Raw genomic sequence first — 21,207 nt, 5'->3', positions numbered from 1 at the left:
CTGCTGCCTCTGCTTCCTTCCTGCTGCCGCCATCATGTAAAGAGAAGCCTGGGCCCAGAAGGACTGAGGGCAAGACGGGAGGATGTTGGGCCCAGGCGTTGGGAGGGAGTGCCCGAGAGGAAGTGAGGTGTGTGCTCACCCTCTAGTTCCTAGGGCACAGGAGGTACTGCTGTAGCCAAGCCGTTGCCCTTGGGGTGAGATGTGGAGGGGAGAGGCTGTGGTATTACCAGCCACCCCCCAACATCCATTTGGCTAGTCCCAAGGCACATGCGTGGATATGTTTATTTAATCAACAGTGCTGAGTACTAGACCCCTAGCTGTGTCCTGTACAAAAGCTGACGTAGTCCGTGATCACCATAGTAAGCTGGGAGAATGGTGAGAGAAGGGCTGCATGGAGGAAGTTTCATTTCTGGTGGGAATAGAAGTCTTCCTAGATCCATTCTTGAAGAATTGGGCTGGAAGTGGGTGGCTCTGTGTCCAGTTGGGAGGGGAGAAACAGAGTGGGGCTTTGAGTTCCAGAATGGGTTTCTGGCATGGGTTACACCAATCACACAGTTGACGAGGACTACAGAAAGTGGGGCTGAGTGTACATGGGAGAGAAGGCATCACAGCCCCCAGAGGAGGAGGACAGCAGGACCTGGTGTTGTCTGTGAACCTGAAGCTCCCCGCTTCTCTGGGATACCCAGTGCAGATGGGCAGAGCTTGGTCAGGACCAGGGACAGCGCCCGCGCTGCCCTTGCTTTCCTCCCTCAGCGTAGTCTCCCTTCTGTCTCCTTGGCCATGCTTTCATCTGGGCTGCCTCAGGCACCCCAGCCTTCTCCAAGATTTGAAGAAAAGGACAGGTCTCCCCACTCCTGAGTCCCCTTGAACGAATGGGAGAACTGATTACTCCTACATGCATCCCACACTTTCCCTTTTCCCAACTTTTCCCTGAGTTCCCTGTCTCCATTCTTCCTCATTCAACCTTTTCCCCCACCAGCCAGCTTAAGTCCCACTCCATCATCTACAATCTCCTGAAGCCACCCTGTCCCCTTCTCCTGCCTCTTTTTTTTTTTTTTTTAAGATTTTATTTATTTATTTGAAAGAGTTACACAGAGAAGGAGGAGCAGAGAGAGAGAGAGGTCTTCCATCTGCTGGTTCACTCCCCAATGTGGCCAGAGCTGCGCTGATCCAAAGCCAGGAGCCAGGAGCTTCTTCCAGGTCTCCCACACAGGTGCAGGGGCCCAAGGACTTGGGCCATCTTCCACTGCTTTCCCAGGCCATAGCAGAGAGCTGGATCTGAAGTGGGGCAGCCGGGACTCAAACCAGTGCCCATATGGAATGCCGGCACTGCAGACAGCGGCTTTACCCACTACGCCACTGCGCTGGCCCCCCCACCTCCTCTTATGTCCTGTTCTTACCTTACTCTTGATTTCTCACCTCTTGGGGTATGTGGAGATGTTTTACTTTTAGTCCTTTCTTATTACACAGTATCAAGATTTCTTCTGCCTTCTACCCCCAACCACGGGAGCAAATATAACAGAAGAGAGGAGAATGCAGGAGAGGTCTAAAGCCCAGCTTCTGAAACAGTAGACCTGTTTGATGCTGACTGTGGCACTGGCATGCAGTGTCTTAGTGGCCAAGTGGTCCCTTCACACCCTTTTTCTTGTCTAAGATGGGATAATTCTTCCTCCACAGGCTGTAAGTGCTAACAATGTCATCCCTGGTGAGCAGTAGGTGCTCAGTGTTTTCCTGATTGACAGGCTGCTATGAGGGTCTTAGCAGATGCTTTTACTGATACATGGGGGGCTACCTTGTGATGTTTTCCATACAAGTTTAATTTGAGCATCACAACAGTCCTCTTAAAAAGTCCTTTTGTTTTGTTTTGCATGTCGGGGAATAAGCCCTGACTTTATTATTTATGTCTTGTTAGCCACAGAAAAACTGGAGTGGGGGAGAGAAGTGGAACAAAAATCCAGTGACCTGTTAGCTCTGTGTGTGTGCAGGTCTGGAAAGGTTTTGTGTCTCGACAGCGACCTCAGAGTGGAAGCCAAACACCTGAATCCAGATTGACATCAAAACATAAGCTCAGCTTCTTTCTTTTGTAGTCTTAATGCTCTCCTGACATCAAACTCTCATCTGCAGTCCTGGGATCTTTCACACACGTTTTTAATTAATTTTTTTTTAATCTAAGGAAATACTAATGCTAACACTCCACCACCAACACCACTCTGCAGATCAGGAAAAGGATAGAGACATTTCTGAGTTACTCCATAATAGGCGGCCAAGCGCAACATTGAAACCCATGCAGTTGGGTGCCGCGTTAGGAACGCAGTGCTACCTCGCCGGTGAGAGGGTCAGTGATAGCAAATAGGGCCTGCTCAAGTTGGGGTATTGTTTATTTGCGAGGCAAAAAGGAGGAGCGGTTCACTTGGTGCAGGAATTTTTGGAGAGTCCGCGTTCTGGGGACCTGCCCTTGGGACTGGCGACCCGGGGAACTACAAGACCCACAAGGCTTCGCGCCTTCCTCTGCGGCTCTACCGAGGCTTGGACCGATCATTGGCTCTCCGTGTTCGGCTCGGTGGCAGGGATTGGAGGGAGAGAGCCACGCTGCTTTGGGATTGGTAAGATTGCTGTCGGCCACGCCTCCAAATTCCGGAAGTAGCCTCCGCGTGTAGGCCCCATGCGCAGTGGAGAAGGCGAGTTTGGCAGAGTGGAAGTGTGGTGCGTGGGCCGCGGATAGCCTGTGATTCCACCTCCGTCCACGAAGTGACTCTGACTGTTTGAGGGCCCCGGAGCTGGCCGAGGGAAGTCCCCGCTGCATCTCGCCACCCAGGCTGTTGCTTCATGGAGACTACTTTCAGCAGCCCCGCGGAGGCGGCGCTGCAGCGGGAGGCGGGCGCCCCGGGAGTGCTCACTCCCATCGCCGACCTCGACCGAGTCTACGAGCTGGAGCGAGTCGTGGGATTTGTCCGCGACCTGGGGAGTCAGCGGGTGAGAGCGGGCGCAGGGCGGGGTGGCTCACCCGTCTGGGGATCAGGGTCCTGTGGGGTTTTGTGCAGACAGCGGGTGGGAGAGTCGGTCGGCCGCAGTGCGCGGGCCACCCCTGACCCTCTCCGTGGGCGGAGTGCCCCTCTGGGAGCACGGGCTTTGAAAGCTGAGTGGGGGCTCCGGTGAGGGAGCGGCCGTGCCCGACTCCACGGCTTATATTACAGGTGGCCTTGCAGTTCCCTGACCACCTCCTGGGGGACGCCGGGGCTGTGGCTGCACGACTGGAGGAGGCCACGGGGTCCAAGATGTTCATTCTGGGGGATACGGCCTATGGCAGGTGCGGCTTGGGGCTTACGTGGGCTGTGCATCCTGGGATGTCGCTCATATGACAGTGTCTGCCTCCAGTGGTGTGTTTCTTCGTGAGGGTGTCCTCCCGATGTTAGCTCCCCGCGGTGGCGTTGTCCCCCGTTCACAACACCGCTTCCGGCGCTGATCACATTTCCCATTGGTGAGAGCAGCTCCGCTCACTGATGGTCTCTCCCCTGCAGCTGCTGCGTGGACGTGCTGGGTGCCGAGCAAGCTGGGGCTCAGGCCCTTGTACACTTTGGCCCTGCCTGCTTGAGCCCCCCATCCCGCCCGCTGCCCATCACCTTCGTCCTTGGTCAGCGTTCCGTGGCCTTGGAGCTCTGTGCCAAGGCTTTTGAAGCCCAGAACCCAGACCCCACAGTGCCCGTGGCACTGCTGAGTGAGCCGGCCTGCGCACACGCCATGGGTGAGGGGTTTTGCCTGTGTGTGCTGGAAGGAAGGGTGGGCCTGTTGCCTTGTGCGCTAATTTCCCGGTTCTCTAGTATACAGACGTCTTGTGATGGTTGCTCGGCCCCAGCCTTTCCTTTGGGGGTCACATTTGGTCTCCTGGGGAGGAGGAGCTCCTGTTTTGCCAAGCCCCGACTTGTGACGCCGTCTTCCCTGTCTTCCAGAGGCCTTGGCCACTCTCCTGCGCCCACGCTACCTGGACCTGCTAGTTTCCAGCCCAGCTCTCCCCCTGCCAGCGGGGTCCCTCAGGCCAGAGCCAGAGCCCCTGGAGCGTTTTGGGCGCCGCTTCCCCCTGGCCCCAGGGAGGTGCCTGGAAGAGTATGGGGCTTTCTACGTGGGAGGCTCTGAGGCCAGCTCTGACCCCGACCTTGATCCGGACCTGAGCCGGCTGCTCTTGGGATGGGCACCAGAGCGGCCCTTCTTCTCTTGCTGCCCAGACACAGGGCGGACTCAGGATGAGGGTGCCCGGGCTGGGCGTCTGAGGGCACGAAGACGCTATCTGGTAGAAAGAGCTCGAGATGCCCGTGTGGTGGGGCTGCTGGCGGGCACGCTGGGTGTGGCCCGGCACCGTGAGGCCCTGGCACACCTTCAGAAGCTGACACAGGCTGCTGGCAAGCGTAGCTACGTGTTGGCCCTGGGGCGACCCACCCCTGCCAAGCTCGCCAACTTCCCTGAGATGGACATCTTTGTGCTGTTGGCCTGTCCCCTGGGTGCCCTGGCCCCCCAGCCTTCTGGTGGCTTCTTCCGGCCCGTCTTGGCACCCTGTGAGCTGGAGGCTGCCTGCAACCCTGCCTGGCCACCTCCAGGCCTGGCTCCCCACCTCACTCATTACGCGGACTTACTGCCCGGTGAGTGATGGGGCGCTGCCTGGGCTGAGGTGGGGACTCCGGGCGTGGAGTCGGGGCCGGTGTGCATTTTCTTCCTCATTCCCTTTCAGGCTCTCCCTTCCACGTGCCCCTCCCGCCACCTGAGTCTGAGTTGTGGGACACCCCAGATGTGTCGCTCATTTCTGGGGAGCTGCGGCCCCCACCTGCCTGGAAGTCACCCGATGAGCCCGGATGCTCGGCCCTGACCCCTCGGCCTCAGCTGGAGCTGGCCGAGAGCAGCCCTGCAGGTGAGTGTGCAGGTCAGCAGCCCCAGCCAGCTCCTCCGGCAGGTTCAGCCCACCCAGCCTGAGCCGCCTTCCTCTACAGCCTCATTCCTTAGTTCCCGGAGCTGGCAGGGGCTGGAGCCGCGCCTGGGTGAGACGCCAGTGACCGGAGCTGTGAGCGGAAGACGCGGGATCGCCATCGCTTACGAGGATGAGGGAAGCAGCTGATAGCACACGGGGCCAGAGATGCACGTGGACCTGTGGATCGCTGCGCGGGCCTTCAGCGCTCCCCGCAGCAGGTGCCTGTCGTCCTGCCTACATCCTTGAAGAAGCCTGAAGGGAGGGAGGGCAGAGGCGGCCTCTCGCCAGGGACAGGCTCTGTGCCCGTCCTGCCAGGCGCCGGCCCAGGGCCCAGCATGCACTGGTTCGGGGAATGCCTGTCAGACTGAGTGGGGAAAGGGAGCGCGGGCCTTCCTGAGGCCCGAGCCCATCAGTCCTGGAACAGCCGGGGGCCTGTGAAAGGTACTAGAAGCCGTAGGCCTGGCTCTTTCAGCCTCAGCATGTTGACATTTGGGGCCAGGTGATTCCTTACGGTGGTGTCTGTGCTGTGTTTAGCAGCAGCACGTCCCCATCCCCCACCCCGCCTGGGACAACCAAGCATGTCTCCAGAGAATGGTGAATGGCCCGCGGGGGGCAGCACAGCCCCTGGGTGAGAACCGCTGCAGACCCGCGTGCTCGCGCTTCAGTCAGGTTCCGAGCTCAGTTTCTTGGCCACACTCAGGTGCTGAGTGGCCACGGCAGGGGACAGCGCAGCCAGAGGACACTTCCGCACCACAGAGAGTTCAGCCGGACAGAGCTGGTCTGTACCGACTCAGGTTTGCTTCTCAGGGAGACCACAGAAACTCAAATAAAGCAAATACTCTGTCTGCTTCTGCTCCTTTTAATTCATCAAACACGGCAGGCCCGGTGGATGGACATGTGAATTGTATTTAGCCAGATCCTATGCTCACCGTGTGGCTGGGGGGAAGAACGGTTAAGTCGCCATCCCCACACGGTGAAGTGGTTGCACCTTGAGGGGGGAAGCCCCAGGGCAGCTCTGTTCCCCCAAGCACCTGAGTGGCACTCCGAGGAACCTTCCAAGAGGCTACTTGTCCTAAGCTGGATCTTTTTTCCCTTTCTTTCAAGATTTATGTATTTGTTTGAAAGGCAGCAGGACAAGAGGAACAGGAGAGACAGAGCTCTTCGTGTGCTGCTTCACTTCCCAAATGGCTGCAACAGCCAGGTTTGGGCCAGGCCTAAGCTGAAACCCAGAAACTCCATCCAGGCATGCCACATAGGTGGTAGGGTTCCCAGTACTAGGGCCATCACCCACTCATTGCCTTCACAGGTGCAGTAGCAGGTAGCTGGATTGGAAACAGAGCAGCTGGGTCCTGAAGTGGGGCTCCAGTAGGGATTGGTGGCACGGCAGGCAGTGGCTTAACCCACTGCACCATGATGTTGTCCTTTCTAAGCTGAATCATGTAGAGGGAGGAAAAAAAAAAAAAAACTCAAGAGAAAAAGCATGGAAAGTATGCTTGGGCTAAGACACAGGCAGGAACCAGCATGGTGGGTGTTTTCAAGCAAAGTCTGGTTACTGGGCCTTAAAGGTTGAGGGGTGTAGTAAAGAGACTCCCCTGTTCATTCCTCTGCGTTTGCTGAGAATCTTGTCCTGTCAGTATTGTCAGGGAGTTGACGGCACAAGTTAGCAAAGGAGCTGTGACTGCCTGCCCTTGGGGAGGACCCAGAGGCAGAGCTATAAACTGACTGTGGTAAGCCGGGCAAGGTAGTTACCAATCCTGTATTCTAGAAATAGCACTGGGAACCCACTCTGCTTGCCACTGGAAATACAGCAGTGAGCAAGACAGAAATCTTGGTCTTTATACTCTGACCAAGGGGTGTAGGCAAACAAAGCCTGTTTGCCGAGTGGCAAGGGAAGTAACCGGGAAGAAGCTTCAGGGACTGTGTCCAGAGTGCACAGTTTGAGTCCCGGCTGCTCTCTTCCCATCCAGCTCCCTGCGGATGCACACCCTGGGAGGCAGCAGAGGGGGTGGCTCCGTCACCCGGGTCCCTGCCACCTGGATTGAGCTCTGGGCTCTTGGCTTCAGCCTGGCCCAGTCCCACAGTGCATCACGTGAACTTGACCTCTCCATCTGTCTACCTTTGCCGTAACATTTTTAAAAATGAAAAAGGAGCGTTTATGAGGGAGGGGGTTACAATATTAAACAGAATGGTCAGTGAAGACCTTATAAGGAATGTGAGCAAAGGCTGAATGGAAGTTGCAGAGGGCGCCACATGGTTGGTCAGGAGCTGCAGAGTTCAAGGGCAGGGAGGTGACGCGGCTGGAACAGCGAGGAAGGCAGTGCCGCCGGCGCAGTTGCTCGGGGAGCACTAGGTGAAGCCAGGTAGAGTGCACAGCGGCTGCATCTGAGGCCCTGGTGCGCCTCTGAGGACTTTTTAAATTGGGGGTCTCAATAGCTGGGACTTCAGCAACTCCGGGCGGCAGCTTGGGGTCGACCCCCAAGGACTCTGGCTGAGATTCTGAGAGAAATGGGAACCGTGGGGTATTTAAATAGGGGACCGACGTGACCTTACTGAAGTTTTGTAAGGCTCACGGGCCTCGTGGAAACCACGGCAGCTACACTACCTGCCTCTGGGTTAGGGAAGTCTTGCCGGAAGACTGGCTTTGGGGCTCAGCCAGGCAACGGGACGCGCACAAGGAAGGAAACGGCATTCGCTAGGCGAGGAAGAGAGCACGGCACCCTCCGGGAACTGGGTGGTACGCAGGGCGAGCACAAACGCGGCCCAAGACTTAAACCAGGAGTCCGCACACAGAACCCGGGACAAAGCAGGGCTGCTGCGGCCGGCCGCAAGCCTCTACACTCAGCCGGCACCGCGCCGGGGCCGTCTCCGAGATGTGGGACTACAACTCCCACAATCCTCAGCGCCTGCAGTTCCGGCGTCGTGCTCCGGACTGGCAGCGCCGCCGCGCAGAGCCTGGCCAGGGTCACGTGGTGCTCGCGCATCACGTGGGCAGGTCAGGTGACGCTGCGGGGCGGGCGGACGGACTGCGGGGTGGAAGGTGGACGCAGGGACGCGGATCTAGCTCTGGCCCCGCCGCCGATCCGACCCCCAGTGTCGTTACCGCCATGACGGGGCTAGCACTGCTCTACTCCGGGGTCTTCGTGGCCTTCTGGGCCTGCGCGCTAGTCGTGGGTGAGGCGGGGGTCCCGGCGGGCGGGGGCAGCCGCGGGGCTGAGCCGGAGCGTAGCGGAGCAAGTGGGGTGCCGGGAATGCCGGGCCCCAGCGCAGGCTCTGTAGCCTGGGCTGCGGTGCTGGCCGCACGTCTGTTGGGGCCTCTTATCCCCAGCAGAGGAGCCGCATCCCCAGCTGCTGGAGGAGGGGCGCAGGCGGCGGAGGGTGGGGGCCGCGAGAGCAGCAGTCGTCCCCTTCTGTCACCACGGCCATCGCCCTCAGCTCATCGCTGACGGCCCTTTCTTGCTCCTGACCAGCCTGCTTCGGTCAGGAGCCGGCCGTTCCAGTTCCTCTTTCCCCGGCGCTGTTGCCTCCCCCACTCCACCCTCAGCTTGTTGGGCAAACAGCGGCGCGCACTGGGCCGGCGGGATCTGGCGGGACCTGGACCGCAGCACCTGCTCGCTCCCTCCCTTCCTCCGGGTTATTCCGGCCTGCTGGGGGCGTGTCTTTGGAGGGTCTGGGTCTGGAACGGGTGTCCTGGAGGGAGCTCTGTGCCCGGGGGAGTCTCAGAAAGTGGAGGCCTGGGCAGAGCAGTCTGCGGACAGCAGCGCTTCGTGGGGCACCGGCCGGAGGCATCTGCCTTGACCCGGGCCGCCTACACCTTTAGGGAGTGGCCCTTCAGCCCGGCGGCGGCTTCTCCATTTGGGGGACTTCTCTCTGGAGAGCAGCCCCTGACCCCGTTTTTTTTTTTTTTTTTTTTTTTCTTTCTCCCATTGCTGCAGGAATCTGCTACACCATTTTTGACTTGGGCTTCCGCTTTGATGTGGCCTGGTAAGGGAGGGCAGGGGAGGATTTCCCCTGGGAGCGGCTTCTCTGCAGCCTGCCCCCTGCTCTGAGCCCCCCACCCACACCCCTGGCTGCCTGGGTCATGGGCCTGTGGGGTGAGAGAGGGGAAGAAAGACTGGTTCTCTTCCATGTCTGCACACCAGGTTCCTGACCGAGACTTCCCCCTTCATGTGGTCAAACCTGGGCATTGGCCTGGCCATCTCCCTGTCTGTGGTTGGAGCGGCCTGGTGAGTGTTGGCTGGTGGGACTGGGGGAGGGGCTGAGTCATGGCAGGTGGTATCACTGGGTTCTTAGTCACGCTGGGGGCAGTGACAGCTTGGGCCTGCTGCTCAGTTTGTTACCCTTCCTCCAGGGGCATTTATATCACCGGCTCATCCATCATTGGGGGAGGGGTGAAGGCCCCCAGGATCAAAACCAAGAACCTGGTGAGGTAAGTGTGTGGGCTGTGGGAAAGTTGTCAGGACAGTGGGACCCGTGTGCCTGACCTGATGTGACTGCCTCTCGCCAGCCTCCTGCTGGAGTGGGTGTCAGTCTCTGGGGAGGAAGGTTGGTTTCCTTCTCATCTCTCCTCTTCACCCCCTGCTCCCACCCCTTCTGCCACCAGCATCATCTTTTGTGAGGCTGTGGCCATCTACGGCATCATCATGGCGATCGTCATTAGCAACATGGCTGAGGTATGGGGCTGGGTGGGGCTGGGCATCCATTGCAGTGTATTCTACACCCGGCTTAGGGATGGGGTGGAGGCAGCAGGGGGATCTCTGATTGCTTTTCTGCTTCCCTCAGCCTTTCAGTGCCACTGACCCCCAGGCCATTGGCCATCGGAACTACCATGCAGGTAGGTGGGAGACTGCGAAAGCAAGAAGCTGGAGTCTACACCTGCCTCCCCCTCTTAACTCCCACCTGCCTTGGCCGGCTTTGCAGTGTTGGGGTGGGGATTGGCCCTGTCAGCCTGTGTTGGGCCTGGCTTGGGCTCAGCGTGCCCCCTCTCCGTCCCCCCAGGCTACTCCATGTTCGGAGCTGGCCTCACAGTGGGCCTGTCGAACCTCTTCTGTGGAGTCTGCGTGGGCATCGTGGGCAGTGGAGCCGCCCTGGCCGACGCTCAGAACCCCAGCCTCTTTGTAAAGATTCTCATCGTAGAGATCTTTGGCAGTGCCATCGGCCTCTTTGGGGTCATCGTTGCAATCCTTCAGGTGCTGAACCCCCGGGAGCCGTTACACCCTTGCCCCCTTCTCCGCGACCACAGAGCCCGGGAGCAGCTCTTCCTCTTCCGCTGTTCTCTTCGGAGGCTTGCGCGTGTGCTTGTCTGAGCTGGTGTCAGGCCCACAGGCCTCCGCTCTGTTGCTTCATAGCTTTCCTGCGTCTCCTGTTACTTTGTGTATTTCCCACCTTCCTGTCAGCTGTCAATGGAAACACAGTTGATCTCCTCCCGTCTCTGCTGGGTTGGGGTCTTACCTGTGCGTGTACAAGTCTGTCTTGTGTGTGACTGTGTCTCTTATCCTGGGCATGCCTGTCTAAGTTGTGTGTCCTTGAAGTGACTAAGGGTTGGCCTGAGGATCTGAGGGTGGCTGTGGGTGCTTGACTGGTTGACAGCCCTGTCCGTCCGCGGCTTCTCTCTGTCCCTTAGCCTACCTCAGGCGCTGTGTGGCTGACCCTGTTCCTGTGTGTGTGTCCCTGAGTGTCCGTCCTGGACCAGTCCTCCATCTGTTGTAGTCTCTGCATGTAACCACGTGTCGCTGGGCTCTGGCGTTCCCACTCCTCTGGCCCTGCCTGACGTCTCCTGTTCTTCTTTTGCAGACCTCCAGAGTGAAGATGGGTGACTAGATCATCCGTGTGGGGGGCCGCGCCCCCTCTTATTTATTGTTGGTTTCCTGGGACAGCTGGAGCTGTGCCCTGTAGTTGTTCAGGGCGCCCCTGAACCCACCTCTCACTGCCTGTCACCTGGGAGGCCTCGCCCTCCAGGCTGAACCCTGTGTGGGGGAGTGGACTGCTGATGGCGACCGACCGTTCCTGCAGCCGTGCATCTGTGGCCCCCACTTCCACCTGTCACCCCGTCCCTGTGTTTGTGAAATAAACGTGATTGTCTGGGTTCCTTCTGCTTCCGTTACCCTCTTGCGCCGCCTTTCACAAAGGAAGGGTAAAATGGGCCCAGCACTCAACTCCCTGCCAGGCTCTGGGCAGCTTCTGACTCGTCCACACCTGCGTGCTCTGGACCTGGACAGACTACCTGCCGGGGTGGGGAGATGACGCCGCCTAGCCGATGGCCCCGAGCATCCAGATTGAAGGGGATGAGGGGGGCTGGGGGTATTGTGCCTGGGGCCTTAGTCCCTCATCACACACACACACACACACACACACACACACACACACCCGCCCGCCCCTGTGAGGCCTGGAGTCCATATCCCTGGCAGTTCTGTCCCACGGTCCCCCCCCAGCAGCCTCTATTCACCCCTGATTCCAGGGCCCAGCCCAGCTCCACCCATTCTGGACCCATGTCTGATTTTCTCCTAATCGTGCCCATCCTCCTCCAGTCCGCGACTTTAATAGAGTTCTATCCAGCCCGCAGCCGCCTCTCTGCCGGCGACCTTTAATCTTGCTCCCCCCAAGCAGCTTCAAGTCCCGGCCTCCTGCCTCCGTGCGCCCGACCTCCAGGGCCCCGGATCCTGGAGAGTCCGCGCTCCGGCTGCATCCCCACTCCCCGCGGTTGGGCCTCACCGTGCACCCGGCCCCGATCCGAGCCCCAAGCCAAGCCCTAGCTCCAGCTGGAATAACCTCCTACGCCCCTCCCTGGGCCGGCGACCCCCCGGTTCCCCGTGCGGCCGCCGGCAGGGGCGGCGCCGGAGCTGCGCGCGGCGGGTGCGGGTGCGGGCGCGCTGGAGGCGGGGGCCGCGGGGGCGCGCGCGCGGGCGCGGCGGCCGGGCCTGCCCCTCCGAGGCGCCGTAGCGCGGGAGGGAGGCGGCGGCGCTGTGGTCCGTCGGTCCGCGGGTCGGTGGGTCTGCCCGGCCGCCCGGCCCCGCCCTGCCCCCCGGGGCGGCTCGGCTCCATGGCCCGCGGCGGCGGCGGCGGCGGGAGGCGGCCCGGGGGCCTCGGGGGCCGCTGACCGGGCGGCGGGAGGCGGCGGGGCCGGGCCATGGGGGACGGAGCAGTCCGCAGCCGCCGGAGCCGGGAGCCCTGCCCGAGCCGGAGCGGCATCCCCTGCTGAGCCCCGAGCGCCGGGTGAGAGGAGGGCGCGCGCGGCCCCCCGCCCCGGGCCCCGACATTCCAGACCCGGCCCCGCGAGGGGCACCCTGAGCGCGGCCCCCGATCCCCTCCCAGGACCCGGTGAGAGAGGCGCCCGGCCTGGCTTCACCCCACCCAACCCCCATCCCGCAGCACCCCCCAGGCTCCTCCACCCGCCCCCAGCCAGCCTCCCTCATTGTCCTCGCCCGCCCCGGCCTCGTGGCGCGCGGAGGCGCTCCATCCACGTCGCCCCTTCTGCCGCGGCCCCCGCCTCACATGCACTCCCCCACCGTAGGCTCCACACCCACCCGGTCTTCGCTGCCTCCCCCGTCCCGGGGTGCCACGTGGGCAGCCTCCCAGCCGCGCCCAAGCGCTGCCCTCGCCTGGCGGCCGGGCTGACCCAGAACCCCTGGCCCCGAGGGAGGGGTGGGAATGCTTGCACGTGGGTCTGGGTGTGAGCTGCCCGGGAGCCTGCATGTGTGGCTGTGTAAGTCCAGGAGCAGCGGCTTTGTGGGTGAGTGTGTGACTCTGTGTGTTCCTGTCACCCGGGTGTGTCTGTAGTTTTGTGTGTCTGAGTGTGGGACCCACTGGCTGAGACCGAGGCGTCTGTGTGGTTCTGTGTACCCGGGAAAGACCCTGCTCCCTGGAGCTCTGCCAGAGGAAAGTGGCTGCCCTATTGGAACCACAGCTGGAGCAGTGGCCCAGGCAAGAGCCCTTCCAGTGGCCCCACCTCCAGGGCACAAGCCTGCCCATGCTGAGACTTGGAACCCGCTGTGCTGGCAGGCCTTGAGGTCTTGGGTGAGGGATGTCTCCTGCCCCACCCCTGTTTGACCTCTTGCTCCAGTGGGAAGGGATCCCAGAAACATCATGTCCCTATTTGGAGCCCCTGGGTGCTGAGGGCCTCTTCCCAGCCTGGTCCCCGTTGGCCTGGCCTGGCCCTGCTTGTCGCTGGGACTTGAATAACCAAACCACATGTCACCATGGCTCCTGCAAGGACCAAATGAAGTCATGAGTATAAAGTGCTCCTGCATGGTAGGTACTCAGTAAGAGGATCCTGTTCCTTCCCCCAGACGGGAGGCCCGGGTTGAGGCTGCTGCCCCGTGGAATGTCTGTTCTCTGGGGCACAGGTGCACATGTGAGTCTTTCGGTCAGCGTGTTCTCCTGGATAGGTGCTAACAGACGTGATCAGGGTTCCGGTGTCTGTGTTCCTGGGTCTCCCTGGATATGTGTGTGTGTAGTTGTGCAATAAGGGTGTATGTGTGCGGCTCAGTGCCCGAGGTGTGCCTGAAGCTGTGCACGCTGACTTGCTGGGGGCCATTGTCTGGGTGAGTCCTGCAGAGTCCAGGGAGGCGAGCAGGTAAGGGTGTGGAGCTGGGGCTGTGAGTAGGAGCAGCTGGGCGCGAGGGGGGTGGGCAGCCCCGCTCATGCCGCCCTGACCTGCCGGGTCTGCTTCTCTCCGCCCCTGCTCAGGCCAGCAGCTGGATGCCCGGGCCCGCTGGGCAGGCCGGCGGCCGCCTGCGGGATGAGCAGGCTGCTGGGGGGGACGCTGGAGCGCGTCTGCAAGGCCGTGCTCCTCCTCTGCCTGCTGCACTTCCTCGTGGCCGTCATCCTCTACTTTGACGTCTACGCCCAGCACCTGGCCTTCTTCAGCCGCTTCAGTGCCCGCGGCCCTGCCCGTGCCCTCCACCCGGCTGCCAGCAGCAGCACCAACTGCTCTCGGCCCAACGCCACTGCCCCCAGCTCCGGGCTCCCCGAGGTCCCCAGTGCCCAGCCTGGGCCCACAGCTCCTGTCTTGCCACCCTGTCCTGACTCGCCACCTGGTCTTGGTGAGCCTGTAGGGTGGGGCCTGCTCATAGGGTGGGGAGAAAAATCTTGACCAGCCGGGGTACTAAGGGTGCAGGTTTGTTGAAAGGGGGGTTCCCTTGCCCACCCCCCAACTGAGGACCGGGGCTGGTCTCCCTGGATTCTGGCGAAGACCCTAATCGCTCACATCATCCTGCCTGCAGTGGGCCGGCTGCTGATCGAGTTCACCTCGCCCATGCCCCTGGAGCGGGTGCAGAGGGAGAACCCGGGTGTGCTCCTGGGTGGCCGCTACACACCGCCCGACTGCACGCCTGCGCAGACGGTGGCTGTCATCATCCCCTTTAGACACCGGGAGCACCACCTGCGCTACTGGCTCCACTATCTACACCCCATCCTCAGGCGGCAGCGGCTGCGCTACGGCATCTATGTCATCAACCAGGTGTGCTGTCTGTGGTCCTTGCCTGGGCACCTGTCCCCCAGGGAGCCCCCACGCACCTGTGGGTGTACCTGCTCATAGGGGTGTGGGGACCCTAGTGCCTGCTGGTGCTTACATGGGTTGGGGCGGGGCTGTGTGTGGGCCCTGTTCTGCCCCAGATCACGTGGGTCTGTGAACGGACACAGGCATGGGGCAGGGGTCTGTGTTTGTCAGTGTGCACAGGAGTGGTGTGTGTGTGTGTGTGCACAGGAATGTTGGCGTGCACTCTGGCAGGTGTGTGCACAGCCTTCAAAGGGCCCAGCCCCATTGCCTTGATGAGCAGGCCCCACGCTGCAGTGGTGGAGGCCTGGGGGATGCTGATCAGGAGGTGCTCTCCAGGGCCCAGATGAGAGGGAGACTCGGCGGCCTCAGCTGAGGTCCAGGACTCAACCCAGGCTCTGAGCCCTGCTGTGGGCCTGGCTAGGGCCGGCCACTAGGACCCAGACAGGATCTGAGCAGGCCCTCCCCACCCCCACTGGAACCTAGATCCGTGGAGTCCACCAGCACGATGGGGTGTGACTAGCACTGGAGCTGGGGCCGTGAGAGCACCGAGGGACGAGTGGGGGAAAGTGTTGTAGTGAGAGGGACCCAGAGAATCTGGGGCCCAGCGAGAGAGCCGGGCCCGTGTGTGTGGGAACCGGCGATGAGGTGTGGGGTCCGATATGTAGGCTGGTGCAAAGGGAGCTGCGGGAGTTGGGGGTGGGTGGATTGAGGAGGGTCTTGGGACACAGGGTAGGCAGTTGGGCTCCCACCTGGAGGCAGTGGGCACCCCGTTCGCTCATTAGGAAGATTGCTCTGCTCATTTGTGGAGGATGGTGGGGAGGGGGCCTTGGGAGACCTCGTGGGGCTGAAGGTGCGTGTGAGAGGACAGGGGCTGTGGGATGAGGGTGAGGCGTGAGAACTGGAGACTTAGGAGAGCAACGTCAGGCCCACTCGCTCTCTCCTGGCCACTTGCTGCACCCCTGAGTCCATGCTCACACCTGGGTGCCTGCGGGAAGTGTCGGCGGAACACCCAGCAGGCAGGCAGACCTACACCCAGAGGGAACTCAGGGCAGAGGGCGGGATCCGGGCCACCGGCGGGTAGATGATCCCCCTACAGCCAGGGAGCACAGGCCGAGAGGAGGATGGAGAGAGCAGGGAGGATGGAGAGAGCCAAGGGCCACAGGGGCCGAGACCGGCGTGGCGGCATCCCCGAGGCCCCACCGTCAGCAGCAGGCAGGGAACGCGTGGCAGCTGCGTGAGCACTGTGGGCGAGCGAGGGGGTTGTGGCCCAAGAAGCGTCCAGTGGATTTAGCAACAAGGTGGGCCCAGTGAGAGCCATTTCGGGGGCATGGTGGGGGCGGCAGCAGATTGCAGTGGGTTGGAGAAGGAATTAGATTTGACAAAATGGAAATAACCGATCGGAGACAACTCGAACAAGTCTCTGCCGGAAAGGGAAGGCAAAGGTGGGGTGGCGGCTGGAGGGAGCTTTGCTCTTCTGCAGGGGGAGCTGAGCCTGGTTAGGAGCTGCACGGGAGACTGCAAGGACCTGTGTGGCGAGGGAGGTCAGCGAGGAATGCTGAGGAGCCGGGAGAAAGGGCAGGGGGAAGAGAGGTGCCAGAGAGGCAAGAGAAAGGGCTGGGGCTGGGCAGCTTCCCTGCCCACTCAGGCTCCGGCTTGGCTGGTGTCCAGGCGGGGCCGCCATTCTCCTGCTACGAAGGGCCTACTCACAGGCCCCTCCGTGGGGCCTCGCTGGTGGCAGGCTGGAGGCCGTGGGTTGGGGCGGGGCTCCGGGCCCACTGCCTGCCCCTTGCTCTGTCCAGTACTTGACGCTTCGTCCCACGTGGTCAGGATGTGTGCAGTCTCCTGTCTTGGGGAGGGGGAGCCCAGCCTTCCTAGGACGTGACTGCCTATAGGCCCCCTGCTTGTCATTTTGTTGGGAAGACAAGCAAGTGTAGCTCAGGCCTGTCTCTGTCTCCGATGTAGTTGGATGTGGCTTGGTGGCTCGGTCCCCGTGGCTCCTGCATCTTAGACGCTGGCCATCTGGGGCACTCATTGTTCATCTCGCTTCGTGACTATGTGCTCAGCAGGGACAGAGACCAGGGCTGCTCATCTCTAGAATCCCCACTGGCAACAAAGGCGAGGGCCACGGGGCATGTTTGATGAATGAGTGAATGAGGCAAGAGCTCTAAATAACAATTTGAACAGCCATAGGCATAAATGAAGCCCACGGGAGGGAATGAGTGATTATACTGGGGCCAGGTTGGCACGGTTGGGGGAGCCCGGCCAGAGAGGAGTCTGATGGGCAGGCTGGGGAGCTGCTAGCCCCAAGGCCTGCGGGCCAGAAAGAGTCCCGCCTCTTCTGCAGCTGCTGGCGAGTGCCGTGGATCTGAGGGCAGGGGCCAGAGGAGGCTGCAGCCGAATCCTGCAAGGCCCTTGAAGGCCAGGGCTAGGGTGGGAGGCTAGACTTGACCCGGGGAGCCTGGGGGAGCCCCGAAGGAGGGGAGGGGCCTAGGGACTGCTCTAGAGAATTGGTGAGGTGGCAGGTGGCTCCAGGCCCTGGGCCCAGAGCTGACCTGTCCCCTGTCGCCACCCCAGCATGGTGAGGACACCTTCAACCGAGCCAAGCTGCTCAACGTGGGCTTCCTGGAGGCGCTGAAGGAGGACGCTGCCTATGACTGCTTCATCTTCAGTGACGTGGACCTGGTGCCCATGGACGACCGCAACCTGTACCGCTGTGGCGACCAGCCCCGCCACTTCGCCATTGCCATGGACAAGTTTGGCTTCCGGTGAGGCCGTCTGCTCGGCTAGACCCAGACTTCCCAGTCTCTGTGCCTGCTGGCCCCTCGGTCCCCATCGTGCCCTTCCTCGGGTCCTGCACCTTGAATCCCTCGGGGACCCTTACTGACACCTGCCCTCCCGTGCCACAGGCTGCCCTATGCTGGCTACTTTGGAGGCGTGTCGGGCCTGAGCAAAGCCCAGTTTCTGAGAATCAATGGCTTCCCCAATGAGTACTGGGGCTGGGGTGGTGAGGATGACGACATCTTCAATCGGTGAGTAGGGGTGGGATGGGGAGCAGGAGGGGCGGGGGAGGGGGGTGGTGCAGACCGGGTGGTGCTCCGGGCCCTGCCCGATACCTGCTCCAGGCTGCCTGTCCCTGACCTCAGGATCTCCCTGACTGGAATGAAGATCTCACGCCCAGACATCCGCATAGGCCGCTACCGCATGATCAAGCACGACCGGGACAAGCATAACGAGCCCAACCCTCAGAGGTGACCGCCAGCTCCCCTGACCCCAGAGGCCCCTCAGCCCATGCTCTCCAGGGGCCCTTCCTGTGTCCCCAGGTCTTGATCGTGAGTGCCCCTGGTTCCTGACACCCTGGCCTCCAAGGTGACTTCCCAGTGCCATTGGTCCCCAGAGAGGTCCCCAAGGCCCCTGGCCTCTGACTCCTGGAGATGCCTCCAGGCACCTCAGATCCCTGTCTCCCACCTCCCATCTCAGCCTCAGCCCCAAATATCTCACCCCAGCCTGGTTCCAAGAATTGAAAGCCAGGGCTCAAGATGTCATTGAGTAGATCGCATTCCCCCGGTGCACCTGGGATGATCCCTGCTTTTACTGACCCTGCCTGAGCACACAGGACAGAAATAGTGGGTGCTGAGCACAGCTCCCGGGGATCTGACCGAGGGAGCCCCAGCAGGCGGGGGCGAGGAGTGCAAATACAGCACCAGCCTCCCTGAGGTTGGAGGAGGCGGCAGCTGTGTCTCCTACAAGGTAGCCACATTCTAGGTCCAGGACTGGCTGGGAGAAGGGACTGAAGGGCACGTGCAGTTAGACAAGGGCTTTCCTGCTGCTTCTCTCTGACTAGTCCCACACTGGGGCAGGGGACTCCATGATCCTACGCAATACCTGCTGTCCCACATGCAGTTCGCCCTAGGTGGGCCAACAGGTATAGAAACAGGCGCTCACAACCCAGCGTGATCAGAGCAAGGTGCTGTTCTGGCAGAAAAGGGAGTGATGGTGGGAGGCTTCCTGGAGGAGGCAATGGTAAACTGGAGTTGAATAAGAGCTATTCATTCAACAGATATTTGCCTCATGCCTGCCTTGGGCACAGTGCTGTTATGTTTGGAGGAGGCCAGGGTGAATAAAGGGGGTCTCACTGGCAAGCGTCGGGTGTGAATGTGCGTGCTAGGTACTCACCGAGGGTCTCCAGCTCTCTGGCTTTAAGATCTCTGAAGTCTGGGCATTCCAGGAGGGGGCAGTGCTGGGTGCTGGGTGGGGGTGGGGGTCTTAAATACCAGTTTCCTTCTTGTCCTGGAGGCACTGGGAAGTTGTGGGAGGGTCTTAGCAGGGAGGGGCAGAATCAGATTTGTAGTTGGAAGGCTCACTCTGAGTTCCAGGAAGGTGAGGAGCTGACCTGGCTGCTGGGTGGTGCAGGAGAGGGAAGTGGACTGGGCCAGAAGGAATCGCTGGACCGGGAGGGGGCAGGCTGCGGGGAGGCGGGGTTGTGGTGGCCTCAGCTTGGACAGTGAGGTTTTTCTGCCCTGAATGCAGGATGTAGGGGTGGAGGCAGTACTGGGCAGAAGCATGAGGCACTGGGAGGCCAGGGATCTGATAAAAGAGAAGTTCAGATAAAAACCATGGTCAGCAGGGAAGGAGTGGTGGACTGGGAACAGAGGCATCTGATGGAGAGTGCCTAGTGCCAGGAAGGCGCTGGGGAGGGGTTGAGCCCAGCTGGGATGAGAGTGGGAGTTGGAGCTCTGCAAGTACATGCCAGGAACCTTGCTCCTTGTCTGGGTGCCATCATCAATTAGTAATGTCTGCCTTGGGCGTGGAAATGACAAGTGGCAAGCAGTTTGTGGTTTAAAGAACTCTGGATGGTAGCTCTGTCTAGCTAGTGGCTTTTTCCCCCAACCTAGGAGTTCTCCTGGATTCTTCTTTCTCTTACTCTACATGTCCAGACCATCAGCAATTCACGTCACTTCCTCCACCAAAACATATTTGAGCCCATCCATTTCCCCCCTTTATTATCTTTAACGCTAGTCTGACCTCTGACCTCGCCTGGACTCCCACAGGGGCCTCTGCTCGTTCCCTTTGACCTTCTGTGGTTTATGACACTCCCTGCCCCCCCTACACCGAGTTAAAAAAAACCCTCGCCTTCTCACTTGCAAACTGTGCACTGCTTACCGTGACTTCCAGAGCTCTGCCCATCATCCGTGTGAACCTCCAGGTTCATTGCATCTTTATTTTTCGCATCTGTCCCCAAGGTGTAGCCACACAGCTATGCGAAATCCTACCCCAGTGTGGGGTCTGCAGTGCTCCGACCTCTGCCTGGAATGCCCTTTGCCCCTCCACAGCTCATGTCACACCCCCGCCTCCTCTGGCACAGCCATCCTGTCCCCTTAGCTCTTTAAGGGTTTCCTTGTCGGTTTAGCTGGTTAGCCGTCTCCGCTGCCCGCCTGTTCATGACCGTGCCCCCTAGTGCTCAGACCACAGGCTGGCACATCGGAACACTCAGGAAATGGGTGCAGAGGGAGTCACTGAAGGCTGGGAGCAAAGAAGGAGTGGGAGTGCAGCCGGCACGTCTGACATAGGGCACGTAGGGTGCCCTAGGGCACGTTGCACTTGAGGTGCCTGTGGGTCAGCTGGGGTCTGCATCTCAGGTGTGGGAGGAAGGTCTGAGTGGAGAGATTTGTGAGGGTGTCACAATCCTGTGTTCTGACTATGGGGGATGAGATGTCTGTTTTGGGGGTGCAAACCCAAGCACACAAAGGGACTCCTGGCAGATCACCCCGGAAGGAGCGGGCTGGCCCGGGCCTGGCCCTGGAGAGTCCACGCTGGACTTGGTGGTTATAGCTCTGACGCGCATCCATTCGTATCCCCACTAGGTTTACCAAGATTCAGAACACGAAGCTGACCATGAAGCGGGACGGCATCGGGTCCGTGCGGTACCAGGTCCTGGAGGTGTCTCGGCAGCCGCTCTTCACCAACATCACCGTGGACATTGGACGGCCCCCCTCATGGCCCCCCCGGGGCTGACACTGATGGACAGCGGCTCTTGGCGTCAAGGATTGCCCGCCAGAGGACTGACCTCAGCCTGGCCAGCAGCCGCTCGTGGGGGACCCCCCAGGACTGAGGATCTTCAGCGGCACCTGGAAGCTTCAGAACCCACTTTGGGGTGCATCCGGCCTGGGCAGGCCCCTTCTTCCTGCCCCACTCCCCCCAACCCAGCCCCCCTCACTGTCAGGGTCGGGCCAGCCCCTGCACTGCCTCGCGGAGTGGCCTGGGCTAGGTCACTTCACCTCTCTGTGCCTCAGTTTCCCCCCCTTGAGTCCCCTAGGGCCTGGAAGGGTGGGAGGAATGACTAGAGGGCAGTGTCTCTTCCAGGGGGAATTCTCAGACCTGGGGATCCCCCGTGCTCCCAGGGGCGGGGAAACCTTTTTCACTCAACATTGCAGGGGGCAAGCTTTGGTGTGCCCCCTGCTGAGGAGCAGCCCAGGAGGGGACCGGAGGGGGTTCTGTGTCGCTGCCTGGGATCCCTGGGTTGGCCTTTGCACGGGGCGCAGGCAGGGCTTGGATCAGCCAACCTGGTTCCTGTCTCCCGGTCTCAGAGAAGAGGCGGTGGCCCCAGGGCCGGCTCGTGTTTGTATATTGCACAGAAACTTGTGTGGGTGCTTTAGTAAAAAACGTGAATGGAGCAGCCCCCTTTGTCTTTTGGGGGATAGGGACCCTGACCCTAGTCACCCCAGGTGGGTTGTGATGAGAGTATGCCTGGCCCCACCTGTCA

General features: G+C 60.8%; 3 protein-coding genes across 11 annotated transcripts; all 3 read left to right on the top strand.

The window, feature by feature from the left end:
* The first annotated feature begins 2,648 nt into the window (after positions 1-2,648).
* Positions 2,649-5,799, top strand: DPH2 (diphthamide biosynthesis 2). 4 transcript variants are annotated; one of them, XR_518283.5, is made up of 7 exons: positions 2,667-2,973; positions 3,195-3,307; positions 3,519-3,742; positions 3,948-4,631; positions 4,721-4,897; positions 4,977-5,172; positions 5,655-5,799. XR_518283.5 is itself a non-coding variant. In XM_002715156.6 (6 exons), the coding sequence occupies exons 1-6, from the start codon at positions 2,827-2,829 to the stop codon at positions 5,099-5,101; spliced, it is 1,470 nt and encodes a 489-aa protein (XP_002715202.1). In that variant the 5' UTR covers positions 2,649-2,826; the 3' UTR covers positions 5,102-5,799. The 4 variants fall into 4 exon arrangements, 3 of the variants coding, with proteins under 3 accessions (XP_002715202.1, XP_089193546.1, XP_069934710.1); XM_002715156.6 differs by having other exon boundaries at positions 2,649-2,973; positions 4,977-5,799; XM_089337420.1 differs by lacking the exon at positions 3,195-3,307 and having other exon boundaries at positions 4,977-5,799.
* Positions 5,800-7,261: 1,462 nt separating this feature from the next.
* Positions 7,262-11,039, top strand: ATP6V0B (ATPase H+ transporting V0 subunit b). Of its 2 annotated transcripts, none has more exons than XM_089337418.1 (8): positions 7,262-7,946; positions 8,887-8,935; positions 9,094-9,177; positions 9,303-9,380; positions 9,555-9,624; positions 9,734-9,785; positions 9,950-10,140; positions 10,745-11,039. In XM_089337418.1, the coding sequence occupies exons 3-8, from the start codon at positions 9,119-9,121 to the stop codon at positions 10,769-10,771; spliced, it is 477 nt and encodes a 158-aa protein (XP_089193544.1). In that variant the 5' UTR covers positions 7,262-7,946; positions 8,887-8,935; positions 9,094-9,118; the 3' UTR covers positions 10,772-11,039. The 2 variants fall into 2 exon arrangements, with proteins under 2 accessions (XP_089193544.1, XP_002715201.1); XM_002715155.6 differs by lacking the exon at positions 7,262-7,946 and adding an exon at positions 7,967-8,125.
* An 814-nt stretch (positions 11,040-11,853) lies between these two features.
* B4GALT2 (beta-1,4-galactosyltransferase 2) lies at positions 11,854-21,117 on the top strand. 5 transcript variants are annotated; one of them, XM_051856560.3, is made up of 7 exons: positions 11,854-12,163; positions 13,642-13,992; positions 14,173-14,408; positions 17,022-17,212; positions 17,354-17,476; positions 17,591-17,695; positions 20,309-21,117. In XM_051856560.3, exons 2-7 carry the CDS (start codon positions 13,689-13,691, stop codon positions 20,457-20,459), a joined length of 1,110 nt encoding a protein of 369 aa, XP_051712520.1. In that variant the 5' UTR covers positions 11,854-12,163; positions 13,642-13,688; the 3' UTR covers positions 20,460-21,117. The 5 variants fall into 5 exon arrangements, with proteins under 5 accessions (XP_051712520.1, XP_051712515.1, XP_051712516.1 ...); XM_051856555.2 differs by having other exon boundaries at positions 11,871-12,163; positions 13,637-13,992; XM_051856556.3 differs by having other exon boundaries at positions 11,874-12,680; positions 13,637-13,992.
* The last annotated feature ends 90 nt before the right edge of the window (positions 21,118-21,207 follow it).

Source organism: Oryctolagus cuniculus, chromosome 7 (genome assembly GCF_051225735.1).
Source record: "Oryctolagus cuniculus isolate XC-2025 breed Fujian yellow rabbit chromosome 7, ASM5122573v1, whole genome shotgun sequence".
NCBI classification, from domain to species: Eukaryota; Metazoa; Chordata; class Mammalia; order Lagomorpha; family Leporidae; genus Oryctolagus; species Oryctolagus cuniculus.
The sequence above is the reverse complement of the archived record's forward strand: the minus strand, read 5'-3'. Positions and strand labels throughout refer to the sequence as shown.

Excerpts from the sequence above, each read along its gene's own strand:
- DPH2 (XM_002715156.6), top strand. The coding sequence starts at position 2,827 with ATGGAGACTACTTTCAGCAGCCCCGCGGAGGCGGCGCTGCAGCGGGAG. Across the intron at positions 3,743-3,947 it reads GGCCTGCGCACACGCCATGG|AGGCCTTGGCCACTCTCCTG; the intron begins GTGAGGGGTTTT and ends CCTGTCTTCCAG. Across the intron at positions 4,632-4,720 it reads TTACGCGGACTTACTGCCCG|GCTCTCCCTTCCACGTGCCC; the intron begins GTGAGTGATGGG and ends ATTCCCTTTCAG.
- ATP6V0B (XM_002715155.6), top strand. The coding sequence starts at position 8,059 with ATGACGGGGCTAGCACTGCTCTACTCCGGGGTCTTCGTGGCCTTCTGG. Across the intron at positions 9,625-9,733 it reads TCATTAGCAACATGGCTGAG|CCTTTCAGTGCCACTGACCC; the intron begins GTATGGGGCTGG and ends TGCTTCCCTCAG. Across the intron at positions 10,141-10,744 it reads TCATCGTTGCAATCCTTCAG|ACCTCCAGAGTGAAGATGGG; the intron begins GTGCTGAACCCC and ends CTTCTTTTGCAG.
- B4GALT2 (XM_051856560.3), top strand. The coding sequence starts at position 13,689 with ATGAGCAGGCTGCTGGGGGGGACGCTGGAGCGCGTCTGCAAGGCCGTG. Across the intron at positions 13,993-14,172 it reads TGACTCGCCACCTGGTCTTG|TGGGCCGGCTGCTGATCGAG; the intron begins GTGAGCCTGTAG and ends TCCTGCCTGCAG. Across the intron at positions 17,696-20,308 it reads AACGAGCCCAACCCTCAGAG|GTTTACCAAGATTCAGAACA; the intron begins GTGACCGCCAGC and ends TATCCCCACTAG.